General features: G+C 57.7%; 1 protein-coding gene across 2 annotated transcripts in view; it reads left to right on the plus strand.

Moving 5' to 3' along the window:
* Nucleotides 1–11,852, plus strand: part of SEMA6B (semaphorin 6B) — a 28,017-nt gene that overhangs the window by 11,934 nt on the left and 4,231 nt on the right. The window contains exons 1-12 of one of the 2 annotated variants that reach the window (XM_060145512.1): nt 1,714–1,965; nt 3,519–3,668; nt 3,808–3,931; nt 6,355–6,415; nt 6,577–6,639; nt 7,033–7,134; nt 7,547–7,637; nt 7,982–8,101; nt 8,588–8,676; nt 10,163–10,380; nt 11,238–11,369; nt 11,606–11,755. In XM_060145512.1, the coding sequence (XP_060001495.1) occupies nt 3,548–3,668; nt 3,808–3,931; nt 6,355–6,415; nt 6,577–6,639; nt 7,033–7,134; nt 7,547–7,637; nt 7,982–8,101; nt 8,588–8,676; nt 10,163–10,380; nt 11,238–11,369; nt 11,606–11,755 (1,271 nt within the window). In that variant the 5' untranslated portion in view covers nt 1,714–1,965; nt 3,519–3,547. Of the gene's footprint in view, nt 1–1,713; nt 1,966–3,518; nt 3,669–3,807; nt 3,932–6,354; nt 6,416–6,576; nt 6,640–7,032; nt 7,135–7,546; nt 7,638–7,981; nt 8,102–8,587; nt 8,677–10,162; nt 10,381–11,237; nt 11,370–11,605; nt 11,756–11,852 lie in introns of those variants that run through there. The other variant, XM_060145513.1, reaches the window with a different exon arrangement.

Here is an 11,852-nt window from a genome sequence, read left to right on the forward strand (position 1 = left end):
CCTTGGAGCCCCTCCCCTCACCACAATGCTGTATGGCCCACGAGTGGAAGCTGTTGTCCTGAAGTTTCTGAAGTTAAAAATTATTCTGGGGGGCTTCCCTGGTGGCGCAGTGGTTGAGAGTCCGCCTGCCGATGCGGGGGACGCGGGTTCGTGCCCCGGTCCGGGAGGATCCCATGTGTCGCGGAGCGGCTGGGCCCGTGGGCCGTGGCCGCTGAGTCTGCGCGTCCGGGGCCTGTGCTCCGCAGCGGGAGGGGCCATGGCAGTGAGAGGCCCGCGTACCAAAGGAAGGAGAAAAAAAAAAATTATTCTGATAAGACATGGGGTAAAAGGCACAGAGCACCACCTCACACCCATTAGGATGGCTGCTATCAAAAAACAGAAAATAAAAAAAACAAAAAACAGAAAATAGTGTTGGCAGGAGAAATTGGAACGCATGCGCAATGCCAGTGGGGATGTAAAACGGTGCAGCCGCTTTGCAAAAGAGCGTGGCAGTTCCTCCAAAAGTTAAGCGTAGAATCACCATACGATCCAGCAATTCCACGCCTGCACATACACCCAAAAGAATTGAGCGCAGGGTCTCAAAGACCCGTTCACAACATAGCCAAAAGGTGGAAGCAGCCCCAGTGTCCATCAACAGGCGAATGGATAAATAAAATGTGGTCTCTCCACACAGTGGAATATTACTGAGCCTTAAAAAGTCAAGGTATTCTGACACTCATTACAACATGGATGAACCTTGAGGACATGATGCTCAGTGAAATAAGCCAGACACAAAAGGACAAATACTGTCTGATTCTACTTGTGTGAGGTCCCTGGAGGAGTCACAGCCATAGAGACAGAAAGTAGATGGTGCGGACCAGGGGCTGGGGGAGGGGATGGGAAGTCAAGTTAATGGGGCAGAGTTTCAGTTTGGGAAGATGAGAAAGTTCTGGAGGTGGATGGTGGGGATGGTTGCACAAGAATGTGAATATACTTAGTGCCACTTAAAAATGGTTAAGATGGCAAACTTTGTTATACATTTTACCACAATGTTAAAAAAAATGTTTAGGGACTTCCCTGGTGGTGCAGTGGTTAGGAATCCACCTGCCAATGCAGGGGACACGGGTTCAAGCCCTGGTCCAGAAAGATCTCACATGCCGCGGAACACCTAAGCCTGTGCACCACAACTACTGAGCCTGTGCTCTAGAGCCCACGAGCCACAACTACTGAGCCCACGCACCGCAACTACTGAAGCCCACGCAGCTAGAGCCCGTGCTCCGCAACAAGAGAAGCCACCGCAATTAGTAGCCTGCGCACCGCAAGGAAGAGTAACCCCCGCTCGCCGCAACTAGAGAAAGCCCAGCGCCCAGCAACGAAGACCCAACGCAGCCAAAAATAAATAAGTAAATAAATAAATCTTAAAAAAAAAGAAGAAGGCACAGAGCAGACAGAACACCAGAGGCGGGGTGCCCCGGCAGGTGTTGTAAGGAGGAAGCTTGTAGGCTGGGGTAGGCAGCAGCGGGGCTGGTGATCCCGTTGTGGGTCTTGAATGCAGTGTCTGGGGCCTGGCTCGGGGGTCGCTGGGAGCCACGGGACGTTGCTAAGCAGGGGAGGAGCCGGGGAAGGAAACTCTTAAGGAAGTAGAGCCAGATCCGCGCACACGTGAGATCCTGGCGTCCGCTGAGTCACAAATCCTGGAAGTTCAGGGTCACAGAGAGGAAACTTCGCTGTTCCACGCAAGGCCTTCCTGTTTTTTGGCCCTGAATCCTCAGAGGCAGGCGTTCCAGGGCCAAAGTTCCCGCCTCGCGTCCACCTCCACGGGTTCGGGATCCCCGCACCCCAAGGCTGGGGCAGGGCTCGGAGATGTACCTGCTGCTCAGACGGGGAAACTGAGGCACGGGGCTTGCCCAGAGGCTGCGGGTGTCTTCTTGGGGCCTCCGGACTGCACTCCTTCTGGGAGGGGCGTGGAGGGCTGGGTTCCAGAGGGTGAGTTCTGTTCACACCGCCCACCAGATCATCACTTGGGACGGGTGGGGGGTGGTCTCCACTCTACACACCTGGAAGTTTCTCCAAATTCCCTTGAGCGGGAGCGGGAAACAGGCCCCCTGAAGAGGTCGTGAGGCTCCTGTCACAGAGGTATTCCAGGAGAGGACAGAAAGGCTGTTATCGGGAAGGAAGTCAGACTTACCGGGGCCTCTGAGGTCCCTGGCCAGCTAGAATATTCTGCTATTCTAAAGTACTGCAGTTCCCAGATTGTGGTTTATAAAATTCCAAGAGCCTTCGAATTTTTGGTTTTTGACACTTTCATTTTAAGGTTTTTGTGTTTTAACTCTAAGAATTCTTTTTTTTGAAATTTATTTATTTATTCATTTATTTAATTTTGGGCTGCATTGGGTCTTCGCTGCTGCACGCGGGCTTTCTCTAGTTGCGGCAAGCGGGGGCTACTCTTCGTTGAGGTGCGTGGGCTTCTCATTGCAGTGGCTTCTCTTGTTGCGGAGCACGGGCTCTAGGCGGACGGGCTTCAGTAGATGTGGCACACGGGCTCTAGAACGCAGGCTCAGTAGTCGTGGCGCACGGGCTTAGTTGCTCCGCGGCATGTGGGATCTTCCCAGACCAGGGTTCGAACCCTTGTCCCCTGCATTGGCAGGCAGATTCTTAACCACTGCGCCACCAGGGAAGCCCCAGTTCTAAGAATTCTTAAAACATATGTTTTGAGGTTGAAGTTTTTATAAATATATGTTTTGAAATGTTTGTCTATTTTTTTTTAAATAAATTTATTGATTTTTGGCTGTGTTGGGTCTTCGTTGCTGCACACGGGCTTTCTCTAATTGCAGTGAGCAGGGGCTACTCTTCGTTGCGGTGCACAGGTTTCTCATTGCAGTGGCTTCTCTTGTTGCGGAGCACAGGCTCTAGGCACGCGGGCTTCAGTAGTTGCAGCACGTGGGCTCAGTAGTTATGGTTCGTGGGCTCTAGAGCCCAGGCTCAGGAGTTGTGGCGCTCGGGCTTAGTTGCTCCGCGGCATGTGGGATCTTCCCGGACCAGGGCTCGAACCCGTGTCCCCTGCATTGGGAGGCGGATTCTTTTTTTTTTAACATCTTTATTAGAGTATAATTGCTTTACAATGGTGTTGTTAGTTTCTGCTTTATAATAAAGTGAATCAGTTATACATATACATATGTCCCCATATCTCTTCCCTCTTGGGGAGGCGGATTCTTAACCACTGCGCCACCAGGGAAGTCCCTGTTTATCTATTATTATTATTAATTTTTAATTTAAAATCATTTAATTTTTTAAATATTCTCGTGATTATCCTTTTGTTGTTAGAAACTGTCTCCTGAGCTTTCACTAAAATGTGGTCAGAAAGTTGTTCTGGTAATTAATAAGTGCTGGTGTTATTGTTGTTGCCATGATTGTTGTTATTTTTAAATGATTACCCCCCAATGGGGAAGGTCCCCGCCGCCGCGGCTCTCGCGCCCCCTCTGCTGGCAGCAATGGGGACTGCAAGCCACACGGCTCACCGCATGGCCCCTCGCTCGCAGGTGTCACCTCCTGTCGCCCTGACCTCGCCATGCGGACCCCGCGAGCGCCCCCTCCCCGCCCGGCCCTACTGCTCCTGCTGCTGCTACTGGGAGGCTCCCACGGCCTCTTCCCCGAGGAGCCGCCGCCACTCAGCGTGGCCCCCAGGGACTGTGAGTGGGGGGCCTGGAGAGGGGGAGTCCCGAGGGAGGGTCTTGCTCCCCAGCTGGATCTGCTGCCCCCTCCCCCGGGGGCTCACCAGGCCAGGCTCACCCTGGCCCTGAATCACACCCCTCCTCGCCCTCTCCCCAGACCTGAACCACTATCCCGTGTTCGTGGGCAGCGGGCCAGGACACCTGACCCCCGCAGAGGGCACCGATGATCTCAACATCCAGCGGGTTCTGCGGGTCAACAGGACGCTCTTCATCGGGGACAGGTACGAGGGACTGTCGGGCAGAGCGTGCAGGGTGAGGTGTGGGGGAGTAGGTGGTAGCATTTTAGGGAGGTTGGCATGCTGGGGCCTGTTGTTCGGCTGGAGTGTGAATGTGTGTCCCTGGGGTGGGATTTTTAAGGGTGCTGAACTCTGGGTGTGGTTGGAGCCCAGAGCTTGCTATGATGTGTTACCAGGTAGGGACAGCTGTTTGGACAAAATTCACTGGGTGCTAGAGGGGGTGCTGAAGTGGCCCCAAAGGCTTTTCGGAGAAGGTGACATTTGAGTTGAGAACTGATGAGGGGCCAGCTATAAGGAAATCTGAGGGAGAGGGAGAAGTCAGGGCATAGGACACAGCCCGTGCAAAAGTCCTGGGGCCGGACTCTGCCTGGCATGGTGGAGGGATAGCAAGGAGGCCCGTGTGGCTGGAGCGGAGTAAGTGAGGGGGAGAGAAGGAGGAGGGGAGGGCAGGGAGGGGACGGGGCAGGGAGGGCAGGGCCTTGTGGGCTGTGGGGAGGACTTGGACTTTTACCCCCACGGAGGTGGGACCCTGGAGGGCTGTGGGCAGAGGAGGGACAGGACCTGACTCAGGTGCTCACAGGTGCCCTCTGGTGGCGGCTGGGGGAGGACAGACTGTACTGGTGAGGGCAGGAGCCACTAGACTAGGGCAGAGGGGACAATGCTGGTCCAGGTGGGCAGTAATGGGGGCTGAACTAGGGTGGTGGTCATAGAGGATGTGAGAAGTGGGTGAACCCTCGCTAGATACTGAAGGCAGAGGTGACATATTGGGAGGGAAGGAGAAGGGAGTTGAAGGTGACTCCCACGTCGTGGGGATAGAGTTGCCTCAGCCGAGATGGTGGACAGGGCGGGAGCAGATTTGGGGGATGGTCGGGTGCCGTGTGGCCAAGCTGAGTGTGAGATGGAGTATGAGACACCTTTGAGCCCCCTCGTGGAGACCTTGAGGGTTAGCTGGACCCCAAATCTGGAGCTCAGGGGAGGCCCTGGCTGGAGACGGGACTGTGGGTGTCATCCGGGCAGAGACGTGGTTCCAGCCCTGAGTGGACAAGGCGGCCCAGGAGGGGTATGGATGGGGGAGGGAAGAGGCCAGAGGACCCAGGTGTGGGCCCACCAGGGAGAGAGGAGGGCCCGGAGAGGTGGGAGGGAAGCCAGGAGAGTGCAGGGTCCAAGAACCCAGTGAGGATGGAGTTCCCAGGACGAGGGTGGACTGGCCGGGGGAGACGCTGTGGAGAGGGGGAGGAGGACAGAGAAGTGACGGCTGGACTTAACAGGGGCCAGTGACCTTGATTAGGGCAGTTTCTGTGGCATGGGGGGAGCGGTGAGAGCCTGGGAGAGACTGAGGGGTGCTGAGACGGGGACAGCGGATGTAAAGGCATCAGACAGCGCGTTGTGCTGGGTGTAGGCCATGGGGTGTGTTAAGCGTGAGGTGGCGTGGTAAGGCATGTGGGGTGTGCCCGAACCCGTGGCTCACTTTAGGGCACGAGGAGGCGTGTCAGGGCATGCACATGCGGAGGGCACGAGGAGGCGTGTCCGGGCATGCACATGCGGAGGGCACGAGGAGGCGTGTCAGGGCATGCACATGCGGAGGGCACGAGGAGGCGTGTCAGGGCATGCACATGCGGAGGGCACGAGGAGGCGTGTCAGGGCATGCACATGCGGAGGGCACGAGGAGGCGTGTCAGGGCATGCACATGCGGAGGGCACGAGGAGGCGTGTCAGGGCATGCACATGCGGAGGGCACGAGGAGGCGTGTCAGGGCATGCACATGCGGAGGGCACGAGGAGGCGTGTCAGGGCATGCACATGCGGAGGGCACGAGGAGGCGTGTCAGGGCATGCACATGCGGAGGGCACGAGGAGGCGTGTCAGGGCATGCACATGCGGAGGGCACGAGGAGGCGTGTCAGGGCATGCACATGCGGAGGGCACGAGGAGGCGTGTCAGGGCATGCACATGCGGAGGGCACGAGGAGGCGTGTCAGGGCATGCACATGCGGAGGGCACGAGGAGGCGTGTCAGGGCATGCACATGCGGAGGGCACGAGGAGGCGTGTCAGGGCATGCACATGCGGAGGGCACGAGGAGGCGTGTCAGGGCATGCACATGCGGAGGGCACGAGGAGGCGTGTCAGGGCATGCACATGCGGAGGGCACGAGGAGGCGTGTCAGGGCATGCACATGCGGAGGGCACGAGGAGGCGTGTCAGGGCATGCACATGCGGAGGGCACGAGGAGGCGTGTCAGGGCATGCACATGCGGAGGGCACGAGGAGGCGTGTCAGGGCATGCACATGCGGAGCTGCACGTGGCAGAGGCGCTGGCACGCCCCTGTTTGGCACGTGTTGGCCTCACGTCTGCTGTCAGAATAGTGGGCGGGGAGGGGAGGCTCTCCGATCTCATTAACTACACCCCTCCTCTAGGGACAACCTGTACCGGGTGGAGCTGGAGCCCCCCACGTCCATGGAGCTGCGGTACCAGCGGGTGAGGAGGGGGTGCAGGAGGGAGGGGAGGGGGCAATTCTTGGGGCTCCCGCCAGGGGGCCCGGACACTGAGCTGGGGAGCAAGGTGGATTCGGGCCTCCCTAGCAGGGTTCCTAGGGCTGTCAAGGACCCCGCTCACCTCACCAGCTCTCTGTGTCCCAGAAGCTGACCTGGCGCTCCAACCCCAGCGACATCAACGTGTGTCGGATGAAGGGCAAGCAGGAGGTAAGTGGGTCCTGGCCACGCCTCCAACCACGCCCCAATCCGTCCTGGCCACCCCCCCCCCAGGGCAAATCTTCTGCTTTCATTCTAAGCCAGGGCCCTGGTGTTGCCATGGCTACTCCCGGAACCTGGCCACAGCCCCAAGGTGGTCCTCAGTCGTGACCGTGCCCTTAGCCCTTGTCTTGCCATAGCTCCACCCCTTCAAGTGCCCTATTTCCCTGTCTGGGCCCCTCCCTTAGTCATGGCCTCGCCCCCAGCCGAGTCCTAGTTTAGCCCCCTGATTTTGCCCTGCCCACATCCCTGGCCCCTCCTTGCAGGCCCCGCCTCTTTCCTGACCCCGCCCACACCCGTGACCACACCCACCCTGGCTTCTCTCTTCCCGCCGCCCCAATCCAGGGCGAGTGTCGAAATTTTGTAAAGGTGCTTCTACTTCGGGACGAATCCACCCTCTTCGTGTGTGGTTCCAATGCCTTCAACCCCGTGTGTGCCAACTACAGCGTGAGTCACCGCTCTTCGAAGCCCTGACTGCCCCAGGTTCAACCTCCACGCCTTTGCTCACTGGCCCTCCACTGGTCATGCCCTATCCCCAGGCCACATCATCTCCTACAGGAAGCCTTACTGGATATGCCCTCCCAGACCCCTCACCCGGAGCTCCAGAGGAGTCTTCCAAAGGAGGCCTGTACAGGCTGCAGCAACTTAAACTACAAACCAGTTATAGGATGAATTAGGATCGATTCAGACCCATTTATTACAGATCAGTAAATTGAGTCCCAGAGAGGTTAAATGACTGACCAAGTCACACAACATCCAAGGTGGCGCCAGGAGTCCCCTTGGAGGGGGTGGCTGGGGGAGCCAGGGGCTGCTAGGTATAGACAGGAGCTCTGTCACTCAGTCCCTGTCCCCCCTGCAGATGGACACACTGCAGCCCCTCGGGGACAACATCAGTGGCATGGCCCGCTGCCCATACGACCCCAAACACGCCAATGTTGCCCTCTTCTCTGGTGAGTGCCCCCAACTCTGACCATCTCATGGGGCCCCAGTCCACAGCAAGACATGGCATTTTCCACTCTTGGGAGTCAGGTCATTTAGAAGATGGCTGGGAGACCATCTCTCCAGCTATGAAACAGGCAGAATCTCAAGGGCAGGGCTCAGCCGAGGTTGGGGATGAGCTAAGGAGTTGGGGATCAGCCTGAAGTCAGGGCCTCGGCAGGGTTGGGGCTCAGCCTGGGGCTTAGGGCTCACTTAGGCTCAGGGCTCAGTCTTGAAGTCAAGTTTTGACCCACCCAGCCTCCGGCCTCTATGATCTAATCTCTCACCTGCCTCCCCCTCACTCACCCCCATCCAGAAGGGATGCTCTTCACAGCCACCGTTACCGACTTCCTAGCCATCGACGCCGTCATCTACCGCAGCCTCGGGGACCGGCCCACTCTGCGCACCGTGAAACACGACTCCAAGTGGTTCAAAGGTGGGGCGATAGGGGCAGACCTGGTAGCGCTGACATTCATCAAATTCCCCCACCAGCATAACAGTCCCAGAGGAGACAGGCAGGGAGCTCCCATCTCATCTTCGGAACCTACTAGCCTCTTTGAAGATAAAGTTAGAAGAAAGATTTAAGTTGGATCTAAAGTAGAGCCTGCTGGAAATGGGTGGCTTAGCAACCTGAAGTGGGACAGCATGAGCGGTATGGTAGGAGCTCAGCTCAACACGTGAAGGAGGAAGGTGACAAAACAGTAGACGTTGTCTGTGGAAAGAAGACACGGTGATTTTAGGATTCTGACACCTACTCCCTGCAAAAAACCCCCAAAACTTCGGTCTCTTTTATTTTGCCTGGGTAATCAGCTTATATTCCCCCCTTCACTGTAAAAGCAGCCACCCAGGCTACTGTGTTCCCAGCCCCAGAAACTCCCTTTCTCCTGTCACGGGCTGAGTTCTGACCCCTCGTCTCCTACAGAGCCCTACTTTGTCCACGTGGTGGAGTGGGGCAGCCACATCTACTTTTTCTTCCGGGAGATCGCAATGGAGTTTAACTACCTGGAAAAGGTAGGGCCCTATTTCCCCTCCCGAAGAGGCCCAGGCAGTGGGGCACGCAGCTGAGAGGCTCTGATCTCGGGAAGTGGGGAGCAGAGGTGGTTCCGTGAAACTCCGCCTGGGGCGAGAGAGTCCCTCTGGTCCTCAGGGCCCTCCACTCTAGCCGGGTCCAGGCCCCTGGGGCTTGAAGACATTTCTGGAGCAGCCCTGGGTGAGGGTCCCGGGTCTGAAGTCAGATACACCCCTGATTCCAGTCCCAGTGCCGTTGCTGTTCACCTGTCCACCCACCCATCTACCGTCATTTATCCATCCTTCCTCGACGGCCCATCTGTCTGCCCACTCACTCTCCCACTCAGCCGCCCTCTCACCTACCCACCTATCTGTCCTTCAGCCCACCCACACTTCCAATCAAACCACTTATCTATCCATCCGCCCACCCCCTGACTCAGCCATCCTCCATCCATCCGTCCACTCATCTACCCATCCATGCACCTATATATCCATCCACCCACCTCCCACTCATTGACTTCTTTATCCATTCATACACCTACCTGTCCATTCATTCATGCACCTAACCATCCATTGAGCTATCCTCCTACTGATCAGCTCATCCATCTACCATCCATCTCTCCACCTACCTGCCCACCCCTCTATAATCCAACTATCTATCCCATCTCCTCCTCATCACCTGCTCATCCACTCCATTCAACCTTCTATCCACCCATCCACTGATCTGTCATTACCTCCTTCATCTGCCTTTCCATCCAGCCATTCATCCATTCCCCTACCCATCTCTCCACTCATCCACACTCACATCCGTCTGTCCACCCATCCATCCTTTCACCCATCCATCCACCCACCCATTCATCTACCCATCTACCCATTCATGCAGACTCACACCCATTTACTCATCCAACCATCCAGCCAGCCACCCATCCATCCACACACCCATTCATCCATCAGTTGATTATCTCCTTCTTCCTTATCTTCACTGTCCATCACTGTGTCCTTCAAATTCATCCATCCATCCACTGATCCATCCATACGTCCATCCCATCCCTCAATCCACGGAGACATTTAAGTGCACAGACTGCCACTTACTACTAGTGTGACCTTGGGCCTCGGTCACTTTCCTTTCACTGTGCCTCAGTTTCCCCTCTGTACCCCAGGGATATCAGTAGGCCCTCCTCTGTAGAGCTTTGGGAGGAATGTGAGAGATGAGGAGGATAAAGTGCCTGGCACTTAATGAGTGATCTGTAAGTGGAAGCGATGATGATTACGCTTGTCGTGGTGGCTGTGATCATCGTCATCCCCACATTTCGCTGGGGAATCTGGTGCTCAGGGGGCTAAGGTGACTGGCTGGGGCACCCACAGTGACCCACGGCCAGGCTCCTGCATCCCATCCTGGGTAGCGGGCAGTGTGACCTGCGGGCAGGCCTTGTGGAACACAGGGCTCAGCCTCCGCCTGCCCCCCCCCCCCCGCCTGCTGATGTGCCAGGTGGTGGTGTCCCGTGTGGCCCGGGTGTGCAAGAATGACGTGGGCGGCTCCCCTCGCGTGCTGGAGAAGCAGTGGACGTCGTTCCTGAAGGCACGGCTCAACTGCTCGGTGCCAGGGGACTCCCACTTCTACTTCAACGTGCTGCGGGCCGTCACGGGCGTGGTCAGCCTGGGGGGCCGGCCCGTGGTCCTTGCTGTTTTCTCCACGCCCAGCAACAGGTCAGCGGGCACCGTCGGGAGCAGACTGGGAGCACCGGGTGGGCACGGGCGGAGAGTTCCCATGTTACCTCACCACATATCCCCTGGGTCCTGCACTGGGCAAGATTCGACTCCCGGGAGGCCTCGGTCCCAGGCCAGGGGGCACCAAGCCAGACACTGACCCTCCGAGGCCCTTTGGCCAGAACTTGGCAGATGGGGGTAGGGGGGCGTCCCCATCCTCTGCCTTTGGAGGAGGGGTCGGGGAGGGCTTTCTGGAGGAGGCATCAATGGTTGTGAGATGGAAGAAGCGGGAAGAGCATTCCAAGTTGGAAGAACAGCCTGTGCAAAAGCCCTGAGGCTGCAATGAGCTTGCTATGTTTAAACCATAGGGAGGAGGCCCTTGTGGCTGGCTTGGAGGGAAGCAAGGGGGAGAGCGGAGGATATGAGGGCAGGGAGGTGATGGGCTGTGGGGAGGAGCCTGGATTTTATCCTGAGAGCACTAGGGAGCCATGGAAGAGTAAGGAGCAGAAGAGGGACCAGGTCAGGTTTGCATTTTTGGAAAACTACCTGGGGAATGGGTTGAAAGGGAGCAAGGGTGGCACCTGGGAGACTGGATATGCAGGCAAGTGACAAGGCGGGGCCTGGACACGGGTAGCTGTGGAGGAGCTGAACTACGATCCAGTCTGAGAACTGTTCAGCAGGTGAAGTGACTGGACTGGACGGGGGTGGGGGGGGCAGCAACCTCTGGCCCAGGGAACTGAACATGTGACAGCTCCGGAGGACAAACACTCCTCCACCTGCTTGCCCAGGGCAGTCCCCCACCCCCACCCCACCCCTGGCCAGGCTCACTGCTCCCTTTCATCTGCCCCCACCCACAGCATCCCCGGCTCGGCCGTCTGCGCCTTTGACATGACACAGGTGGCTGCCGTGTTTGAGGGCCGCTTCCGTGAACAGAAGTCCCCTGAGTCCATCTGGACACCCGTGCCGGAGGACCAGGTGCCACGGCCCCGGTGAGAGCCCCCTCGACCCTGAGACAGGTGCCTGGGTAGGATCCTGACCCTGGACCAAGGGCTTGGACTTCCAGGCAGTTAGTTATTTCAATAGCTGTTGCCGAGTTCAGCTACACCCATTATGCAGGTGGGGAAAACCGAGGCCCTTTGGGCAGGGCAGCAGGTCCCCTGGTGAATCAGAGCCCCTATGTGGGGGCCTCCATGTCCACCCTGACCACCCCCTCGTCCCCACCCAGGCCCGGGTGCTGTGCAGCTCCCGGCATGCAGTACAATGCCTCCAGCGCCTTCCCGGACGAGATCCTCAACTTCGTCAAGACACACCCCCTGATGGACGAGGCAGTGCCCTCACTGGGCCACGCACCCTGGATTGTTCGGACTCTGATGCGGTCAGTCCCTACGCGGGGCCGGGGTCCTGGTGGCCGGGCTGGGTGGGAAGCAGAGCCCTGGCCAGGGTGGTGGGCAAGGAGGGAGGCACAGGGCCAA

This window comes from Lagenorhynchus albirostris, chromosome 3 (assembly GCF_949774975.1).
Source record: "Lagenorhynchus albirostris chromosome 3, mLagAlb1.1, whole genome shotgun sequence".
Taxonomy (NCBI): Eukaryota; Metazoa; Chordata; class Mammalia; order Artiodactyla; family Delphinidae; genus Lagenorhynchus; species Lagenorhynchus albirostris.